The sequence below is a fragment of the Xiphias gladius genome, chromosome 7, assembly GCF_016859285.1.
Source record: "Xiphias gladius isolate SHS-SW01 ecotype Sanya breed wild chromosome 7, ASM1685928v1, whole genome shotgun sequence".
NCBI lineage: Eukaryota > Metazoa > Chordata > Actinopteri > Istiophoriformes > Xiphiidae > Xiphias > Xiphias gladius.
Genome location: NC_053406.1, coordinates 29,240,774 through 29,261,279, shown reverse-complemented (window position 1 = coordinate 29,261,279; position 20,506 = coordinate 29,240,774). Strand labels below are relative to the sequence as shown.

The 20,506-nt window shown below is 43.5% G+C and overlaps 1 protein-coding gene and 4 non-coding genes across 10 annotated transcripts; all 5 read left to right on the top strand.

The window, feature by feature from the left end:
* Nucleotides 1–2,575: 2,575 nt before the first annotated feature.
* LOC120792572 (pannexin-1-like) lies at nucleotides 2,576–12,452 on the top strand. 6 transcript variants are annotated; one of them, XM_040131840.1, is made up of 8 exons: nucleotides 2,576–2,645; nucleotides 3,739–3,938; nucleotides 4,365–4,480; nucleotides 6,439–6,626; nucleotides 7,452–7,730; nucleotides 9,181–9,403; nucleotides 9,557–9,776; nucleotides 11,088–12,452. In XM_040131840.1, exons 2-8 carry the CDS (start codon nucleotides 3,758–3,760, stop codon nucleotides 11,171–11,173), a joined length of 1,293 nt encoding a protein of 430 aa, XP_039987774.1. In that variant the 5' UTR covers nucleotides 2,576–2,645; nucleotides 3,739–3,757; the 3' UTR covers nucleotides 11,174–12,452. The 6 variants fall into 6 exon arrangements, with proteins under 6 accessions (XP_039987774.1, XP_039987773.1, XP_039987771.1 ...); XM_040131839.1 differs by having other exon boundaries at nucleotides 2,582–2,816; XM_040131837.1 differs by having other exon boundaries at nucleotides 2,582–2,816; nucleotides 3,713–3,938.
* A 4,966-nt stretch (nucleotides 12,453–17,418) lies between these two features.
* On the top strand, nucleotides 17,419–17,576 carry LOC120792587. The gene has a single exon (XR_005707849.1). It is a non-coding gene; the product is annotated as a U1 spliceosomal RNA (small nuclear RNA).
* A 662-nt stretch (nucleotides 17,577–18,238) lies between these two features.
* On the top strand, nucleotides 18,239–18,424 carry LOC120792603. The gene has a single exon (XR_005707865.1). It is a non-coding gene; the product is annotated as a U2 spliceosomal RNA (small nuclear RNA).
* A 620-nt stretch (nucleotides 18,425–19,044) lies between these two features.
* Nucleotides 19,045–19,208, top strand: LOC120792581. The gene has a single exon (XR_005707843.1). It is a non-coding gene; the product is annotated as a U1 spliceosomal RNA (small nuclear RNA).
* Nucleotides 19,209–19,880: 672 nt separating this feature from the next.
* Nucleotides 19,881–20,071, top strand: LOC120792596. The gene has a single exon (XR_005707858.1). It is a non-coding gene; the product is annotated as a U2 spliceosomal RNA (small nuclear RNA).
* Nucleotides 20,072–20,506: the final 435 nt, after the last annotated feature.

Here is a 20,506-nt window from a genome sequence, read left to right as displayed (position 1 = left end):
CCTCTGTGGATTCAGGCTGTCTCGGTGTCTCCTGTCCCTTCACGTGATCCCACACTGACTCCATGATGTCGGAGGGGCCGGACCCTGTGTCGCCAGAGCTCCTTGTTCCTCGGGTCTCTGCAGGTTGCTGTTTGTGACCCGGGCCGTGTCTTTTGACCACCTCCCCGACGGTACCGAGTGAGGGATAAAAGTCCAAACCTGCCGGAAACTTTTGTGCCTTACCGTAGATGACCACGTTCAGTTCTGGGGAGTATCTCGAAACTCTTTAGCCCAATTGAACGATGTTTACATTTTTTTTTCATTTTTCTTTCCCGAAGTTACACATTTTAAGCGTTTGTTTGTTTGTTTGTTTGTTTTCTTTTGACATAAACGATTCCCTTTCCGGTTTCACCGTGCGTGTTTCACGAGAGCTTGACGGACCCGCGAGAAGTTGGGAGGACCAGGGAGGGCAGAGCGAGAAATGCCCAGAATCCATCGCGAAAGACCAACATCAACAACAGTTCAAAATGGTTTTGGTTTTTACTCCTCAAATGTTTCCAGAATAAACCAAGTAGCGTCGTATAATCACTCTTAATCACTCCTCCTCAAAAACCGAACATCCTAATGCAGGTCCTAACCGCCCTACACCAGTATTTTATTTGTCATTATTTGTTTTCACAGTTTAGTCGTAAATGCAGCTTGTTTTTTTTTTTTTTTCCCCACATGCATGAGGTACCAATCAGTTTCGTCCATAGCCCAGTGCTGCTGCTGCATGCTGCGTAGATAGTCACGCTACCCAGGAGGGCGCTGCCTTTGCGGACTGTGGGAAATATCTCCCAGTCGGAAAAAAGAAATCCCAATTCTGCTCGAGCCGTTTGTCCTGGGATTAATGGGACTAGAATCACATAGCACGTAATTTGACAAATCCATGGCGCCACGAGCTGATGGTCAATTTCTGGTTGGGTTTTTTTTTTTTTTCTTTTTTTTAGTGATATAGGCTATTGGTGGATTTATAAAGGTTTTTAACATTTAAAAGCAGATTTGTACTTCAGGGCTTTATGTAGAGGGGGCACTGCCGCAAGTCAGTCTAAATTCCAGCACATTAATTATTTCACCTCAAGTCCCCAGTGGACGCTTCAGTCAGATCACTGTCTTACCATAGTTGAAACTCATGTCGAAACCCAACACAGCCAATCACAGGCATTTTCAGAAAGCTCCTTTCTAGAGCTTAGTCGCTTGTGCTGACTCGCCCAGAGGTTAACTTCAGGGAGCTGCTGTCTGTACCTGACACGTTTGCAATGAGGTCGACAAAGCGTCGACTGTAGACCGTAGAAAAACCGACGTTAAGACACTGTTCGGGGTTTTGGACCATTCGGGTTTACTGCTCCCCACCATCTTTTACGGTTCCTGGAGCAAAATTATCAATTCTCTGGAAAATTTTGGGAAACATGGCGCAGCCTTTGGAGCTGAAGTGGGACGAACATGCAGTAAGCACCACAGCTGGGTGTGATCGCGTGGTACCTGTCACTCGAGCACTCTTTCCTCTATGTACCCCTCTCCAAACCCCGATATGTACTCTGTTCGATAATAATTTTCAAAGTCACCAACAAAGCACACAGGAGGGAATCTATCTCTTGAGATCAAGACTGTTATTGAGCATGGCTGGGTCAAATCCTTAGGGGGGCCCCCGGGGCAAAATTGTTGTCGGGCCCCCTGTTATTGATCAATCGAATAGATTATCGACAGAAAATGAATTGGCAACAATTTTGATAATTGATTAATTGTTCATTAAATGTTATTTTTCAAAGCAAAAATGCTAAAAAAAAGTCACTCGCTCCAGCTTCATAAACGTACATATTTGCCGGTTTTACCTTTTTCTATGATCATAAACTCAACATCTTTGGGTTTTTGACTGCAATTGTCTGTCCTTAGTTTGTGTTTCTTAATTTTTACTATGCATTTCTCAGTCGTTCTCTCTGAATTTTATTGGTGAAATGTTCTTGAAGTGACTACAGATTCTTTCAGACAGTAATACTGCTTAAACGAGGAAAAACTGAGAAACGCAAGGCAAAAATATGTAACACACACCAAATTACAGGCAACACAGTCACATTGAAACTGTCATTTTGATTGCAAATCACATTTCGTTGTATTTCACATTTTAGCTTTTTGTCATATTTTGTAACAATAATACATTTGGACTGCAGTTATTGCAGGATTGTTCTGCAATCTGACATTTCATTGCATTTTTATATTTTGGCAGTTTTAACTCCACAGTACGCTGCCTTCACACTGATCTTGTGTGGTTGTATTTTACACACTGGACGTTGAGTGCACAGCCTTAAGAGCCCTGTTTTTAAGCAGCTGACCAGAAAAGCTGATGTTGCTTTATTCCTTTTTTCAAAATGGCGATTTCCCTGATTTTGTGATTATCTGTATTTCAACGTCATGCTCGGCGGTGAGAAAATGAGCGTAGATCAAAAGTAACAGGTTGCCCAGCAATCACGGCACTGCTACTTAAGGAGGCTCGACTTTACTAAAGTACAAACTCACGAGCTGCCTGTGAAGGCATCGTTGGAGCTGAAAAATCAGAGCTGCTGAGTCGCACGTGAAGGCATCTGCTTTTCAAGGGGGCCGGAAGGAGTTTTTTGTCTCACAGGAAGAAGGTTCATTTCGAAAGTTGTGATTGTTGTTTCATCTGTTGAATGTCTAGTCTGCCGCACCATCTAGCTCCTGTCCTGGGAAACGCGTACAACTTCACCTTCGCAGCAGCCGGTGCTGTTTAATCGCAGCCATGTCAGTTTAATAGAGAATTTACGCTTAGCGGGTGCGGGCCGGTAGGTAAGTTCAAGTTCATCATCCCGTTTTACAATAAATTACAATGAGCTAGTGTCATTATAAAATGAATTAGCTGTAGTCTCGTCGGATCCCCGAAAACAACCGGTTTGTGTTAAGTAAAATCACAGCTTTTAATTGAAGTCAAACAGTGGTAAGGTCTGTTTAAACTGGCTCTTCCCCTAAGACAAAATCTGATCAGCAATACCACAGAGTTACTCGCAAGCTAACCTAGCTCCAAATCGAGTGAATTTTCGGCCTACAAATATAATAAATAACAGTAGTAACGGAACAAACCTGCTGCTATACACTACAGAAATCCAGCTCCGGCTGAACAAAGGAGCCTGGTAATGTTATGGGGAGACGGTCACGAGTTGTTTTCGGCCCTGGTTTTATAAATAAACGCACATGTTCCACTACTTTAAACCCGAGAAATTCCCACAAGCAGGCACAGCTGCTGGGCATCAAGTGAGGCAAGCGACCGGCATCGGTCCGGCCACTTCCGTTTAAATCGGCTCAATGTCTACAAAGGTCAGTGATTTATGTTTGGGGCGAAGGTTACATCAGGCAAGATTCACGCTCAATGGGCCAGTGCAGCTAAGAATCAAATGAGGTTATATAAACAGACTCACGGTACTAAGGTGATCATTTTCAGAAGGTTTGTGAAAGTCCAACCGGGAAAGGCCTTATTCATTAATGATGAACTGCGTTCTAGTTGATTTAGGGAGTAAGGCAAGCAAATTGGGAAAGTAACCAGCTGCTCTACCTGCCTCTGTGACACGTAACCACACACCATTCACCTGACACCTGCATTTGCATCCTGCAATTGAAATTTGTCTGGCAAAAAGGCAACAGAAGCTCCTGACGGCGCGGAGAAACGTGTCAATACTCTACACAGCCGGTGCTGTCGTTTATGTGCTGCAGGTTACAGCAGAGCGGTGAGATGGCCATCGCCCACGTGGCTACAGAGTATGTGTTCAGCGACTTTCTGCTGAAGGAGCCGAACCAGGCTCGATACCGCAGCGTCCGGACTGAGCTGGCTGTGGACAAGATGGTGACCTGTGTGGCGGTGGGCCTGCCCCTCCTCCTCATCTCCCTGGCCTTTGCTCAAGAGGTTTCAGTTGGTGAGTGTTGATATGGAGCCAGGGCTGGAGTCCAGACCACAAGGTCTGTTCCAAGACCAGATCCGCTCTGGTTCAGGTCAAGACTAGCGGGGTTAATACAGGAAGCAGGCTTAGAAAGGCTGGAAATCTTAGTATTTTACTTAGTCGGGATAGCCGCACATGCTCGAGGTTAAACCACAGATCTGAAACGTCCAGTGCAGATATCAAAAATCCACAATGAGGATGGAGAATTAGAAAGAGATCTATGGACAACTGATGAACAGCTTGATTTGTTTTTCAGTCTTTAGAGAAGTCTTCTGATTGAAATGTTAAACCCATAAAAATAAGCATGGCTCTGTTACACCTTTTCAGTCTCATTCCCATCACTTAGTCTCACGTTTTTTTTCCCTGCGTCTGTGTTGTTTTCCAAATCTCTGTTTCTTCCAGGTACTCAGATCAGCTGTTTTGCTCCTACTAACTTCTCCTGGAGGCAGGCTGCTTATGTGGACTCCTACTGCTGGGCAGCCGTACATACACACACTCTACCTCTGTGGCTTCACAAGGTACAGACACACACACGCGCATAGGATTAGTGTTGTTAAAACTATTCTAATGTGTATTAGTTAGACATTAGTTTGATGATTAAAACTTGTCCACACACATACCATATGGGAAAATTAATAAGAATACAAAGTAACAGAAAGTTTTTCTTTGACAATGCACAACAATAACTAAATAAACACACACACACATCCAGAAAACTCTTAAAACTACAACTGACAGGAAGAGTGTTAAACAGGTCAGGGTACGGTGCCTGTTTTTGATCAGTTCAGGGTGATGGGATTCAACGATTTTGTTTTTTTTTGTAGAGGTTTTCCCGGGCCAGCGGGACTTTGTAGCATCGCCCTGATGGCGGTAACTGGAAGGACTGGTTGAGGGGGTGAGAGGGCCCCTGCTTGATCAGAGTGGCTTCCTGGTTACTGACCGGGTGTACAGGTCAGATAGGGGAGTTAGGGGTGAACCGGTTATTTTGCTGGCCTGATAGTTGCTCAAGAAAGCTCTGTTTTGTGTCTGGTGGTGAGGGCTGAAATACTGAAGGAGAGTACAGATTCAATTAGTGTCCTGTAAACCAGGGTTAAAATGTCCTTGCTGACAGTAAAAGTCCTGAGCTTCCTCAGCAGATGGAGGCGCTGCAGGGGAAAGGACGAGGCGGTTTCCGTCTCCGTCTCGAGGTATTTAAGCGATTGTACTTGTTCTCCCAGCTGGCCTTCGATACTGAGGGGTTGCAGACGAGCTGGCTGTTGTGAGTCCGGTGTCTCTCGGCTCCCACGGCACGGCTCCTTGGTCTTGGTGAAAACTCAAGGGAGCTTTCCTGAAACGTCCGAACTAGGTTGTTTACCGCCTGATGGTATTCAGACAGAGCAGGCTTTGTAACACACCTTCTGACAGAACAATAAGATGGGAGTAGACTGTTCTACTGCTGGAACAGACAGACGTGCCGTGCAATCATAATATGGACGGAAATGAGAGTGAGGATCCTCCTGGTGCATGCTGTGTGGAAATGATAAGTCTGGCCATAATTTCCCTGAAAATTTCCAAAAAATTAATGTTTAACAGGATTCACTTGTTCAACCTGTTTTTTCTTTTTTTTTTTCTTTTTACAAAGCCTGTCGGTGTGTAAAAGTGATTTTCTTGTATGGTGTGTTTAAATGAAAGTACTAGGTAAAATTTCAATTATGAACAGGCAGCTTTTGATTTTTTTTTTTTTTTAGGGTGTGTTTTGAAAATACCTTTAGTGAGACATTGAAGGCTAGCGCTAAGCATCAAGCGCAATAATGGGTGTGTGTCTCTATGCGTTCCTAAATTGATCTTTCTATAGTGACGCTAGCAGCAATGGCACTAGAATTCCAATGATGCAACAGCTAATAGTAAATAAATTGTTCTGCAGTGACACATGCAATAAAATGTAAGAACAATCCACTGTCTAGTTACATTATATAATGCCTTATTTTGTCCTTTCATTTATGCGTTTTGTGAAACAATTTGTTTACTGTCAAATCATTGTATTGCTGTAACAAGCTGTTTTTAAGAAATGTAGAACGTCACTGCACAGAAACCTTTGGAAAAATAGTTGATTTTTGTTCGTCTGTTAGTCTCCATAACATAATCAGACATGTTATGTGTGGTTTGCTGCGCCACTTTATGCTTGAAGTTCAAGTTTGGTCATTGATAAGAATGGACACTCCCACGTGCGACGCAGTTCAGTCAGTTTCAGTTTTTGTGATTGGCCCCAGTGGTTTATATTGTTTTATTTTGAAGAAGAAGAAGCAGAAGCTCCCATTTCCGTCCAAGATCCACTGGAGTCAGCTGAAGAACAGTGACTGCTGTGCTTTGGTGGAGACTTGGACTGTTGTTTGATTGTATTTGCATCTCTTATATCGACCATTGTATGGGCATGAATGTTACTGCTCATGATATGACTTGTTAATTAACATTTTTGTTGAACCCCTCTCCTGTCCAGTTCTTCCCCTACATCCTGCTGTTGGTGGCAGTGCTGATGTACACCCCGGCGTTGTTCTGGAGGTTTTCCGCTGCTCCCCTCCTGCAGTCGGACCTCGGCTTCATCATGGAGGAGTTGGACCGGTGTTACAACCGTGCCGTCACTCTGGCCAAACGCATGGCCACCTCAGGACTGCTCACACCAGACAGGTACAGAAGGACACCTGAAATCAGGTGTAACACACATTATCTCGGATCCAAGTGGTTGGCTTTTGACTAAATCTCTGCATATTTTTCGATGTCACTTCACCGTTTCAGTCTTGCGCCAAAGTGGGATTTCCCCTTGACACGTGGTTGTGGTTAGCTTTTAGGTCAGGTCGTGGTTAGGTCTTGGGAGAGAAAATAGATTGGGGTCCGGCTAGGTGTGGAATCAGGTTTAACATTACAGAAGAAAACCGGTTGGCGTTAGGGCAGTTTGTGCAATACCTTATGGCAACTGGGGGGTCTCTTGCTGTTGTCGTGTTGAAGTCCGGTTCCCAAAACCAACTTATTACCAGCGATTATTTCTAAATCAGCTCTGGAACCAACGCAGCTTATTACAGGAGGCACACACTCAGACATCAGACCACTGTGAATCATTTTATTGATCATTTCAATCTTGAGACATGACGACACCGGGACAGTGTTTGACCTTCAACACGCTGGTGAACTGTTCCAGGAGACTCCTGGTTGATACAGTGAGATTATTCTGGAGTTTAGTGACCAACTTTTTTGACTATAAGCAAATCTCCCAACCCCCCACCGTTGTTTGTTTGGTAATATAAGGACTGTTTGACGACTTTTAATTTTTTCCGTGACTAAGTGAAGATGATGGGATATTGACATTTGTCTCATGTTACGCTGTTACATGTAGAATTTTGTAACAGACAGAGGAGGATTTTCCTGCTTTCTTCCTGTTAAATATCACGTGATGGCTCTGATCTTGACATCTCTTTCTCTCTCTCTGCTCCCGTATTTTCGTAACCCTCTGGCCAGCGACCCTACAGAGGGCTGTTTCAATTACCCGCTGGTGGAGAAGTTTCTGATGACCAAGCGTTGCTCGCGGGTGATGCTGTTTTACTACCTGTTGTGTCGCGGCCTGACCCTTGTCACCCTGCTGTGTGCCTGCGTCTACCTGGGTTACTACCTCCGCCTGGCCTCAGTCACGGACGAGTTTGGCTGCACGCTCCGTGTCGGCCTGCTCGCCTCCGACCCCGGCATCCCCGACAAGGTGCAGTGTAAGCTCATCGCCGTGGGAGTCTTCTCTTTGCTCAGGTATTTATCTGTGCGCTACGCCGTTTTGGTTATTACAGAAATAGACAGCGGTTCGTCTGAAATGCCTCAGACAGAGGTGGGGAGGGTCAGCCTGAAGGTCTTAGGCTGATTCCTTCAACAGCTAATGTAAGTCCGTCAACAACTACAGAGGGTGGACACAGTAATACAAACACCTGCATATAATTTACTCCAAAACGTTGGGTCTGCAATGAAAGCTGCCTCTGTGAAGCTCGGTTTTTGTGCAGACTGTGTCAGAGAGTGTGGCTTTGAGGCGGGTTTATGTGATGTGGTGATGTACTGGATACCCTGATTCGCGCAGGGCATCTGCAAGTCTTAAAGTCAGCACTGAATTCGGTTGCCTGAGAAAAGACCATAGGAGGTACTAAAAAGGTCTCAACCATTTTTTCTTGGCTGCTGTAGATAGTAACATTAGTTATAACTTTCTTGTGGGCCTTTACGGGACGTCACGCATCTATCAGCTACAAGTTTATCTGGTGAAGAGTGGATTGTGATCACAGGAGGCTGTTCACTGATCCATTCAGCAACATCAGACCTTTAGCAAACACTGTCACTACCGCTGCTACAGTAGCTCGGCTCAGCTCATAATGGGCAAATTGTTGAGCTTAGAGAAAACTTCAATAAATTATTCAATAATTCGTTGATCAATTCAATTTTATGCCGCTTATCTGGTTCTGGGACATGTTAATTGATTAATTACTAGTGCAGTGCCCGTTCAAAACGTGCTTGTTATCTCTTCAATATTCTGTTCAATCAACTGATCATCCTCATCTAATTTCCATGTTGCTGCTGTGTTACGATATTGATAATAATAAGAAGAAGAAGAATAGACCCTATTTGTCAGATACCTGATCAGAAAGAGCTGAGAGCTGATCCCAAAATTTTGTCCATCCTATTTATATGAATTAAGGTTGACAAAATATTGGAGAAAAAAAGGAAGTGAGACAGATTCCTTCATTTATAGTTAGATATTACCAGGAATTACTGTTGTATACAGCTGACAAGAACTGACACAAATGTGATATACACGTCAATAAAATAATGTTCTTCATAAATAATTGTAGGCCTTACTGTCCTTACTGGTTTTCCACCTTTCTTTGATTGGTATGATTGGGAAAGGGGTATGAGATTACTTTCCATGTGGTATATAAAAGGGTTCTAAAAAGTTGTGCATTTTAATAATTTGGTGAACGCTGCAGAAACCCTGTACTATCATAAGGTGTTTTGCTTCTTTCGTCACCAGTTCATTTTTAGTTAATTTCCCCTGTTTTTTGAATGTTACATTAAAACATTCTAATATTTAATATACTGTATGTACATTTCTTATCACTCTGTCAGTTGTGTTGTACTATAACACAGCCATAGTGTAATATTCATGAATTGCCCCCTCCGCACATCAAACTTCAGTCTGTTTGTTTGACTCTGTTTCCAGCCTTGTCAACTTGGTCCTGTTCATCGCACTGATTCCCGTGGTGATCTATGCCAGTGTCCGCCCCCTCCTCTGCCACGGATACGCCCGATTCCTGGAAACCTACCAGTCACTCCCCACAGTGAGCGTCCTGCCCACCCCCGCAGGCCAGTGGGACGATCTCTCTCTCTATCTCCTCTTCCTGGAGGAGAACATCAGCGAGCTGAAGTCCTTCAAATACATCAAGGTGCGTTAGCGCGTATTGTGAGTTTGTGCGCCGGTGTGTGCTACCGTCTGCTAACAAGCCCACGATGCAACGTCGCCTTTTCTAGACACAAGATAAACATCGGTGTGTCTGTAAAGCTGTCAGCGATAATTTTGACACGTTTTCTGACTGTAGGTGTTGGAGTTGTTGAGGCGACGAGGGGAATGCGCCGGAGAAAACTTCGATGCCATGGGTCTGCTGCAAACTCTCTGTCTGGTGAAGATGGACAGTGTGGATGGGAATAAACACGCCGGTGCTGCGGGGAAACAGGATCCAGTAAAAACTAATGCGGCTGACTGTACCAGCAGCCCCACAGCCGAAGATAACGAAAGCAAGATGGAAACTGAGATGAAAGGTGAGTGTAGAGAGGCAGGACAAGACAAAATTCTATTCAGTTTAATTTAAAGTATGCTATTAAGAGTTAAAAATTACATTTTAATTAGACAAATTCACTACTGTTGTTTAGCAAAGTTCTTTCTCGATGATATTATATTGTGTCATCTGCATACACGTTCTCTAAAGCAAACAAAGTTTCTCAGAGAATGGGATGGAACACAAAGTTTTGGTTTACTTTATACTATTATACAATTCAAACGATTATCTAACACTTTTTTTTGCATATTAGCTGACTTTGATTTCACTCTTATGAAACTAATTTCCTATAATTAATTGTTATATTAATAATTAAATATCCGTTGCAGCCGTAATGGCTCCTTTTCTAAGTCTCAGTGCAGAGTGATCGTCTTAATTCTGTTTAAGAGGTTACAACCACCTTTAGTTTATTAATTATTAAACTGTGCCACCTTCAAAACCTAGAATGAGTGGGACTTTGGATGGAGACGTGCACTAATCTTGTGCCTCAGTGTAATATGACCTTGTTATTTTAAGGGAATGTGGGGGGAAGGATGAGAAATGACAGGAAACCGAGTTTGAGGTGGGGGAAAGGGCGTAGACCAACAGAGACAGAGGTGACAATCACCTTTACTCAACAGAACCCGTCTCCTGAGCATGCATGCTCGTTTCCCAGAACACAAACAGGAATGTCTCACAGTACATCATATAATAAAATCAGTTTCACCTTCAGTGTTTCACTTTGACGTTTCTGTTCCAGTGGGGACTACAAATAATTTTGGTTTTTGAAAACATTTGGCATGATTGTAATATGTTAAATGGTATTGTGTTATTGTACTTACACATTTTGGAAGAGTCACAATATTAGCTAGCATGTCTTTTTAGTCATCTGTCCTTAAGGCAATAATTTGGCATGTATGTATCTTTTTTACAGAGTTAGATGAAAAGATTGGTGTCACTCCCACGTCACGTCAACTGTTTGCCGTTTTATGTGGGGTTAGGTGAAAAAAATATGAATGGTCGTTCTTAAACTTTGTTTTTTGACGGATCAAAAAATGTAGACGTGCAGTAGGCGGATTTTATTCATTTTTAAGCTGTTTACCCCTGTTTCCTGTCTTTACGCTAAGCTAAGCTAACCGACCGTTGGCTCCAGTTGCATATTTCATCAGCATAGAGGCTAATGCCGTTCAGATCACACGTGGGACAAACTCGAGATTTCGGGCCACGTAAATACAGCCAATAAGATTTATTAAGCCTGTACACAAAACTCCAAATAATGATTCAGTATCATGCTGAATCATTTACTTGTTTTCAGAGCTCACTCCCTTGCTGCCAGGAAACAGCAACGCAACAGGCAGCAAAAGCAGCGAGGGAGGGACTCTCCGGCAGCGAGCAATGTGATTGGCTGCTGGCACGGCAATGGAGACCCGGACGAAGGGGTTTCTGGGGGAAGTAACTTCACCACTGTCGACTGGTGCATCCACAACTCATGATCTTCCTGTCCTGACGGAGGGATAACAGACGGATGGGAGAACGCAGCAGCATCATTGGGGCCATCTAAGTCCCACCTCATCTTCTAGACATTCACAAACTCAAATGTTTTTAGTCCCTTTCTCTGGATGATGTCCTTGTTTGGGAAGTTTGAGAAGCAGAGTTTTTTGCAGAATAAAAAGGGGAGGAACAGAGCACTGGATGGTGTAAGACTAGACACTGGAGGGCGTCAGGAGAGTATAACTCATGTTGGTACAGATCTCCAGAACCATTGGCGTAACTTTACTGTAAGTTCCCCTGTTTGGCATTCATACACAGCATATCAACATTTAATAAATGGTTTAGGCGCGATCTTACATGGAGACTACATATCTCCAATGGCCCGGGAACACTCTGGGTCTCCCAGGAGGAGGAACTGGAAAGCATTGCTTGGGAGAGGGACCTCTGGACTACCTTGCTTAACCTGCTGCCCCCGCGAACCAACTCTGGATAGGTGGCAGAAAATGGATGGATGGATGGATGGATGGTTTATAACACACTACACTGTAGTTGTATATAGTTGTAACTTCTTCTATGAAAACAGGTTTTATATTATTACAACTGTGTTTTACTGTGTTGTCGTTCATTATCTTTTCATTCTCCAGCCTCCATTTATGGGTGTCCATGAGGTCTTATATTTGTTCAAAAATACATATCTTAACACTGATATCTGTTTACAGATGCATGACTTGTTAAAGCCATTTATGAAGTGTTTTATATCCTGCTTATAAATGCTAGATGGGGGACTTGTAGTAAAGCGTTACCGAATCTTCCACTTTTGTCAAACTATTAAGGACTTGTCCACCATTATTTCTGAATTCATGGTTAAAACACTACGGTGATAAAATGCAGATGAAGATGCAACTGTTCTGCCCCATTCTGTCAGGATGTGATGCATATTTACATGTTTACATAGGTTTCAGGGATGGGTTTTTTTTTTTTTTTTTTTTAAAGGATTTTTTTGTTTTGACTCACAACCCATGTATTGAATTATAATTGCGAGTGAGTTTGTTATTTCCCTTTCATATTCCCTGTTACTTAACATGTTGATCACATACCCGATATATTTACTGTGACTATTCAAAGTAAAAGCAGCACAGTGAGTGTGCAGTAGATGTTGTTGCAGTGTAAGAGGTTGCTGCCTAAACCAGCGGGGTATATATAGGGTAGGGGGTAGGATTTGGGGGTGGGCGGGCCGTAGTTGGAACAAGTCACACGTTTGCAAACGGTACATTTTCCATGGAGGGTGAAAACCATTGACTGAAAGCAAATTGTGATGGTTTTACCAGACTTTCATTTGTCCGACCCCTCATTTCAAAAGGTTATTAAACTGACACCATATGACAACTCTACATTCAAGCAAGAGTGAAATTGTCAAAATTGCAGTTATGTGTTTTTCATCAAGAGAAGAGATGATGTATTTATTTGCACTTGTCATTGTGGGAGAATGTACTTTTTATGAGATTGTCAGGCCCATTTCAAGACAATATTATAAGGTCGTAAAGGGGAACACCACTCAGTGATGACTTCATTCTTTATAGTTCTGTCGTTGTCTGACAAGGCAGCTACAACATGAACCTGTGGTCATAGAGATATCGGGTTTAGGGTCTATTTTTAGTGGAGTGAACTCATTTTTTGGAATCATTGATTGGATTATCCAGAATATAAAATTAACATGAATTCCTAACATTGTTTGGCATTCCCCATTAAGAACTGGAAGTGTCTTATTTATGTGGACGGGATAGTTTTCTCATGTGTGGATCTGTTTATTGTTGTTTTACATGTCAAGCTACAGCCAACGGTAGTACGAATGCAGAAGAAGCTTCATTTAATGACATTTATCTCTTTTTCAATAAAATTGGTACACATCGCTTAATGTTTAAAAAATGTATGATTTCTTCAAAATGTCAGTCATCTATAAGGAAACGGCAAGTCACTGGTAGCAACTCAAGTAACATCCAGTTTCGGGGCGTTAGGTTTAATCATTTGTCAGTTTTTGTATAAACATTTCCAGACGTTTTGATGTCTCGAACTGGAATTAAACATGCCATGCTTGCTTGGGAATCTCAGGGATAAAAACATCTCACTAAATCACTGGTGACTGTCAATGTCTACTTCAGACTTCTTGTATTTTGAGCCTCCTCCACTGCTCGTATATATGTACTGCACTAAGTGGAACACTTTAACATATTGTCATGAAATGGCTGTGGTAAGATTCTCCTCTTTATTATACATTAATGTGTGTTTAATGAACTTTTCTGCTATTTGTTCATGTGATGGCTAAATGCTATCGGGATTCCATTTCTGTGCAATGGAGCACTATATTATTGTAAAGTCTCGGAAGGAAGTGCATGCTTGTTGTCTTGTGGTGATATGGAAAAGCCTTTCCAGTGTGCATTTTCTGAAGTGACATGTTTGAAACTGCTGTTGGTCATTTTTCACATGTGAGGATGGCTGTTACTTATTACAGTTTGAAAGATTGTCTGCAGTCTTGAAAATAAATTTAGTAGACATAACTGTTGAGGTTTGATGGTGTGTAATTTTTGTATGTGGGGGTGAAGGTTTGTAGTTTTACTGCAGCGTGGGACTTCATGCGGGAGCAAGACGAAGGGGTTGATGTTTTTGTCACAGTGGAGCACAACATTTTACAAATTTCAAAGGCAGATGAGCTCAATGCAGACATATTCCACCTAGGTGGAGTAACCTCCAACATCCCTGTTTAAAACTGCAGTTTCGATAGGCAACAGTTCGGCGTGTTTGTAGCCTCTAGCGTTTCTTTGGCCAGGTTCTCGCCATACAGTTAGAAAAAAAGAAGGTTGTGCAAAGTCAGTGAACTAGATAGTTTTATCGCCTGTGTGGACGGATGTTCAATATCTATGTGTTCTTTAAAGGTGATTCTTGTTTTTGGCTACGTTGCAGTTTAATAACAGTTAAGTGGTAAATTAAGCTGCTTTTTGCTATGTTCTCTGTGGTTTTGTGGGTCACAATGATGGACTGTCTGGCCAGTTACACCTTACATGTCTTGTGAAAAATTTAAAACAAAATTTGTACACCGCATACAGACAAAAACGAGGGACTATCCATGATAACTTGGGGTACTTCGGAAAAGCTTCTTTGCTAACACTCAATTTACCGTCGTGAAAACGTTTGGAGGGAGCTCTTAAACGCCCATTATTTTTTGTTTAAGCTATGCATTACCGATTGCACATCATAGCAACGCAATTAAAGAATAATTTCGTTTTCGAACAATAGGCGTAGATCGGAAATAAATCAAATTGATCAGAAAAAAGCAGATACAAATTGATCAGAAAAAAGCGGATACAAATTGCCTTGTTGGTTTTGGCGCATTCGTAGTTAGCATATGCCGCGTACAAACCATATCGTTTAAACCGTAATTATGAACGGCTGAGTTCACGTCAGACCCCGACTTGTTAGTCCGAGTCTGAGATATATCGGACTCGATATCTCCCACCTGGTGAAAAGAATTACAGACATGTCAACAGGCTGTCTGCAGAATGGCTACGAACGCCGCACCGATGGTAGTTGTATCCAATTACAATCAATTATTGACACCACCACAAGCCACTCAGCTCATTGTACAAGACCTATAGACATTTTTTTGTTTATTTTCTTTGCATGTGGTGTCCCTTGGTGAGAAACTGCCACAAATACGTAACACAACAAAAGTAGCTCATTGTGTGTGTTTATACGATGTGCGGGAACACTCCCAAGTCGGAATAATAAGTGTTCTTTCCTTCTCTTAACATTCTGTCATGACAAAAATGCAGCAGACTGTGTGAAAATAGTAAACTTTACTATTGGTCAAAGGTGAATGTTTGGTAAGTGCGAGGCGGGTATTTGTGTTTTGTCGTGGCTAGGTTAACAGTGTGGGACGTACTACTAACTGGTAACGTGTTCGTTGCGGAAATGTCATTCACGAGAACAGCGGGATTGTAATTCGCCATGCATGACGGGAAGACATGGCCTATAACCCGTGTTTAATTTTAGAGCTCCACAAGAGGAACTCTAACCATCTTTGTGGAGAGTCAATCCACCTCTTCAGAGCTTTCCCGAAATCCTTTGCCAAGTCGAAGCAGCTAGAGAGCTAATTGAAGAGGCTGGCATGGACAATTCAAATTTCCCACGAAATCCTATGACCGGAGAAGAGGGATCAGGTGTGGTGGGAGAAGGGGAGGGGCCTGCAACGGCCTTATCAATGGAAAGTTCTGAGAAGGATCGGGCGATGCAGGCAGAGGGTGGAGCTAGTGCAGAAAGTCTAGAAGTCCAATCACAGGACGATAGTGAGGATGCCCCCCTCCTCCGTGCCCAGCAAACAAAGAGGACTGCTTGAGAATTGTCTTCTTAGTCTCTTGCAGCCTCAGAAAAAAGGGGAAGAGTTGGGACTCTGTCAGACAGTTCTTCTGTGGAGGAGCCCAGAGTCTTCCCCTCCAGTTCACCATATGAGGTCTCCTTTTTAACAATAGCTCTGCAACCAACCCCTAAGGAATCAAAGCTTAATGCAACACTGTGTCCGAGGCCAGACCCCAGAGTCCGACCGCGGAAAGCAGCTCAACCCCTTCACTTTTCACCCATACGAGTGAAGGAACAGCTCCATTCACAAGAAATTGCTTAACTGCTTTTCGTTTTAGACATTTTGACATCTTAAATCTCGTCTAAAATTTCATACTTGTTGTTTTTAAAATAACTCATGACACTCAACTTCTCAACCATCAATGTGAGAAGTGTGAAGTCGAGAGTAAGAGCTCAGAGTGTTTTATCCTTTCTTAGTTCTATAAAGTCAGATGTGTTTCTAATACAGGAATGTTGCATACCCTTTTTAAAGCGCTGCAGATGGCGGGAGGAAATGTGGCCACAAACATCAATATGGAGCAGATCCAATCACAACAAGAATGATGGAGTGGCCATTTTAATTAAAAATCTGCAGGTTGTGGTGAAGGGCAGCACTGTGGTGAGAGACGGCCGGGCACTTTTAACACACCTATTTATGGTTTCAATGAAAAGAATGACAGGTATGACTTCTTAGAAGACTTGCAGTTCCACATGCTAGGCAGGGCACCATTAGTTGTAGGGGTCGATGTTAACTGTACTCCAAGCAGGAAGGATAGAAAAAGAGCATGGGAAGATTTTAAAGTTGGTAAAACATCGGTTTTATTATGTGCAAGTAATTGAAACTCATGGACTGTTTTAGAAACCATGCATCCCAGAGAGGAGGGTTTCACCTGGTTCAGGGGTGATTGCACCAGAGACTCATGAATAGATTATTTTCTTACACAGGATTGCCCACCAGTCGATGTTAGATTAATCCCTGTTTTCTATTCTGATCACCTGATGCTCTCCTGCACGCTCTCACTCTCTTCGGGTGTAACATCAGGAAGTGGTCTGTGGAAACTCCAACTCACTAGTAAAAACGTTCAGTGAAGTTGTTGTGTGTTGTGTATCTCCTGGAACGGTGCGCCCCTCCCCTCTTCTGCATGTAGAATATCATTCGTCGACTTTGGTTTGTCGACGTTGTCCACGGAAGAACTTAATAACCTCTGATTTGTTTGAGATCAGGGGAAGGAGTTGCCCCAAGCACCGTGTCTCATGATTTCCACACTGACTAATTGGCTGTGTTGATTTGGCTGTTGGTCCAGTTGATTTGTCTGTACTAGTAGCAGGACTGTCAGTTGCCCATCACTAACAGCAAGTGGTTGTAATGTGAGAAGAGTTGGCTTTGCGAGTTTTATTCTCTTCTCTGAATTTCAAATGTACATGAGCAACATTTGTTTGCAGTCTGATTGAGCTCGGCTCACTGGAACTTGCAGTTGGGCCGTTGCTCATTTTTAGGAGGTCAAATAGATCGACTAGATGATGTGAGGTCAGCCTTTGGTGTGGAAATACCGCATTGCATGATGGGAAATATAAGCATTATTTATCTAATAAAATGTAAAAATAATCTTTGTCAGCCGTTGGGTCAAAGTGTACGGTGTGTATGGAATTCCTGCAGGTCCACAGCCCCCTGTAGCCTCGGGTTGTGTCAATGTGTAGATTGTCAGCACCATCGGTCAGCGTGCTTTGTGTGTGAAAGGCTGCCCTGCGTGTGAGATGCACAACTCATACTTACCTGGCAGGGGAGATACCATGATCAAGAAGGTGGTTCACCCAGGGCGAGGCTCAGCCATTGCACTCCGGTTGTGCTGACCCCGCGAATTCCCCAAATGTGGGAATCTCGACTGCACAATTTCTGATAGTGGGGATCATGTCGCTCTCCCCTGGTAAACTGTGGACTATAAAGGCAGGCAACTGATCTCCAAACGCTGACCGTCTCAATGTGTATTTACGGCAAATGTCGCCCAGCGAGCGACGGATTTGACGTCGCCGCTGTTAAACATTGTCTATTAATGTGGGAATCAGTACCATGTCATTTCTTCCCGCCGTTTTATTCAGCAGAGGCAATCCATCTGATAATATGAACAATATTCCTCACACGTATGTGGAAGCAAACGGTCAGTCAGTGAAGAAGAATCTGACAATATCTTATCGCTCACTTCAGCTTACTCAAACTCCCTTAGATTTGTTGTATGTTTAACGTGGGCAACATTTGCCGACATGGGCTCCGGTCTTTACCTGCTGCAGTTTTGTTTCTATCGAGGCTGTGAATAAGATCTCAGTTTCTGATGGTTTCTATTACCACCGGATGAGAGCTACCAAGTGACCAAGACGAGCCCAGGCACTGCATTATAAATGCCTGGGTTATTTTTTCCGCTGAAATAAATCCAGAAAGATGTCGTATGCTTGCAGGGTATTTCACTGGTCAAAACGCTCAGTGAACTTGTTTTGTGTTTACTGGGTGTCGCTTAAGCACATCATTCACCGTCGGACCTCTCAGTGACCGGCCTGTGCGGAGAAGGAGGCCGCCCTCCGACCCTTTCCGTTATCGCTTCTCGCCTTTTGGCTAAGATCAAGTGTAGTATCTGTTCTTATCAGTTTAATATCTGATACGTCCCTACCCGGGACCATATATTAAATTGCTTTTTGGAGCAGGGAGATGGAATAGGGCTTGCTCCGTCCACTCCACGCATCGACCTGGTATTGCAGTATCTCCGGAACGGTGCGCCCCTCCCCTCTTCTGCATGTGGAATATCATTCGGTGACGTTGTCCACGGAAGATCTTGACAACCTCTGATTTGTTTGAGATCAGGGGAAGGAGTTGCCCCAAGCACCGTGTCTCATGATTTCCACACTGACTAATTGGCTGTGTTGATTTGGCTGTTGGTCCAGTTGATTTGTCTGTACTAGTAGCAGGACTGTCAGTTGCCCATCACTAACAGCAAGTGGTTGTAATGTGAGAAGAGTTGGCTTTGCGAGTTTTATTCTCTTCTCTGAATTTCAAATGTACATGAAGCAACATTTGTTGCAGTCTGATTGAGCTTCGGCTCACTGAACTTGCAGTTGGGCCGTTGCTCATTTTAGGAGGTCAAATAGATCGACTAGATGATGTGAGGTCAGCCTTTGGTGTGGAAATACCGCATTGCATGATGGGAAATATAAGCATTATTTATCTAATAAAATGTAAAAATAATCTTTGTCAGCCGTTGGGTCAAAGTGTACGGTGTGTATGGAATTCCTGCAGGTCCACAGCCCCCTGTAGCCTCGGGTTGTGTCAATGTGTAGATTGTCAGCACCATCGGTCAGCGTGCTTTGTGTGTGAAAGGCTGCCCTGCGTGTGAGATGCACAACTCATACTTACCTGGCAGGGGAGATACCATGATCAAGAAGGTGGTTCACCCAGGGCGAGGCTCAGCCATTGCACTCCGGTTGTGCTGACCCCTGCGAATTCCCCAAATGCGGGAATCTCGACTGCACAATTTCTGATAGTGGGGGACTGCGTTCGCGCTCTCCCCTGGTAAACTGTGGACTATAAAGGCAGGCAACTGATCTCCAAACGCTGACCGTCTCAATGTGTATTTACGGCAAATGTCGCCCAGCGTAGCGACGGATTTGACGTCGGCCGCTGTTAAACATTGTCTATTAATGTGGGAATCAGTACCATGTCATTTCTTCCCCGCCGTTTTATTCAGCAGAGGCAATCCATCTGATAATATGAACAATATTCCCTCACACGTATGTGGAAGCAAACGGTCAGTCAGTGAAGAAGAATCTGACAATATCTTATCGTTCACTTCAGCTTACTCAAACTCCCTTAGATTTGTTGTATGTTTAACGTGGGCAACATTTGCCGACATGGGCTCCCGGTCTTTACCTGCTGCAGTTTTGTTTCTATCGAGGCTGTGAATAAGATCTCAGTTTCTGATGGTTTCTATTACCACCGGATGAGAGCTTACCAAGTGACCAAGACGAGCCCAGGCACTGCATTATAAATGCCTGGGTTATTTTTTCCGTTGAAATAAATCCAGAAAGATGTCGTGCGTTTGCAGGGTATTTCACTGGTCAAAACGCTCAGTGAACTTGTTTTGTGTTTTACTGGGTGTCGCCTAAGCACATCATTCACCGTCGGACCTCTCAGTGACCGGGCCTGTGCGGAGAAGGAGGCCGTTCCCTCCGACCCTTTCCCGTTATCGCTTCTCGGCCTTTTGGCTAAGATCAAGTGTAGTATCTGTTCTTATCAGTTTAATATCTGATACGTCCCCTACCCGGGGACCATATATTAAATTGCTTTTTGGAGCAGGGAGATGGAATAGGGGCTTGCTCCGTCCACTCCACGCATCGACCTGGTATTGCAGTATCTCCCGGAACGGTGCGCCCCTCCCCTCTTCTGCATGTGGAATATCATTCGGTGACGTTGTCCACGGAAGATCTTGACAACCTCTGATTTGTTTGAGATCAGGGGAAGGAGTTGCCCCAAGCACCGTGTCTCATGATTTCCACACTGACTAATTGGCTGTGTTGATTTGGCTGTTGGTCCAGTTGATTTGTCTGTACTAGTAGCAGGACTGTCAGTTGCCCATCACTAACAGCAAGTGGTTGTAATGTGAGAAGAGTTGGCTTTGCGAGTTTTATTCTCTTCTCTGAATTTCAAATGTACATGAAGCAACATTTGTTGCAGTCTGATTGAGCTTCGGCTCACTGGAACTTGCAGTTGGGCCGTTGCTCATTTTTAGGAGGTCAAATAGATCGACTAGATGATGTGAGGTCAGCCTTTGGTGTGGAAATACCGCATTGCATGATGGGAAATATAAGCAT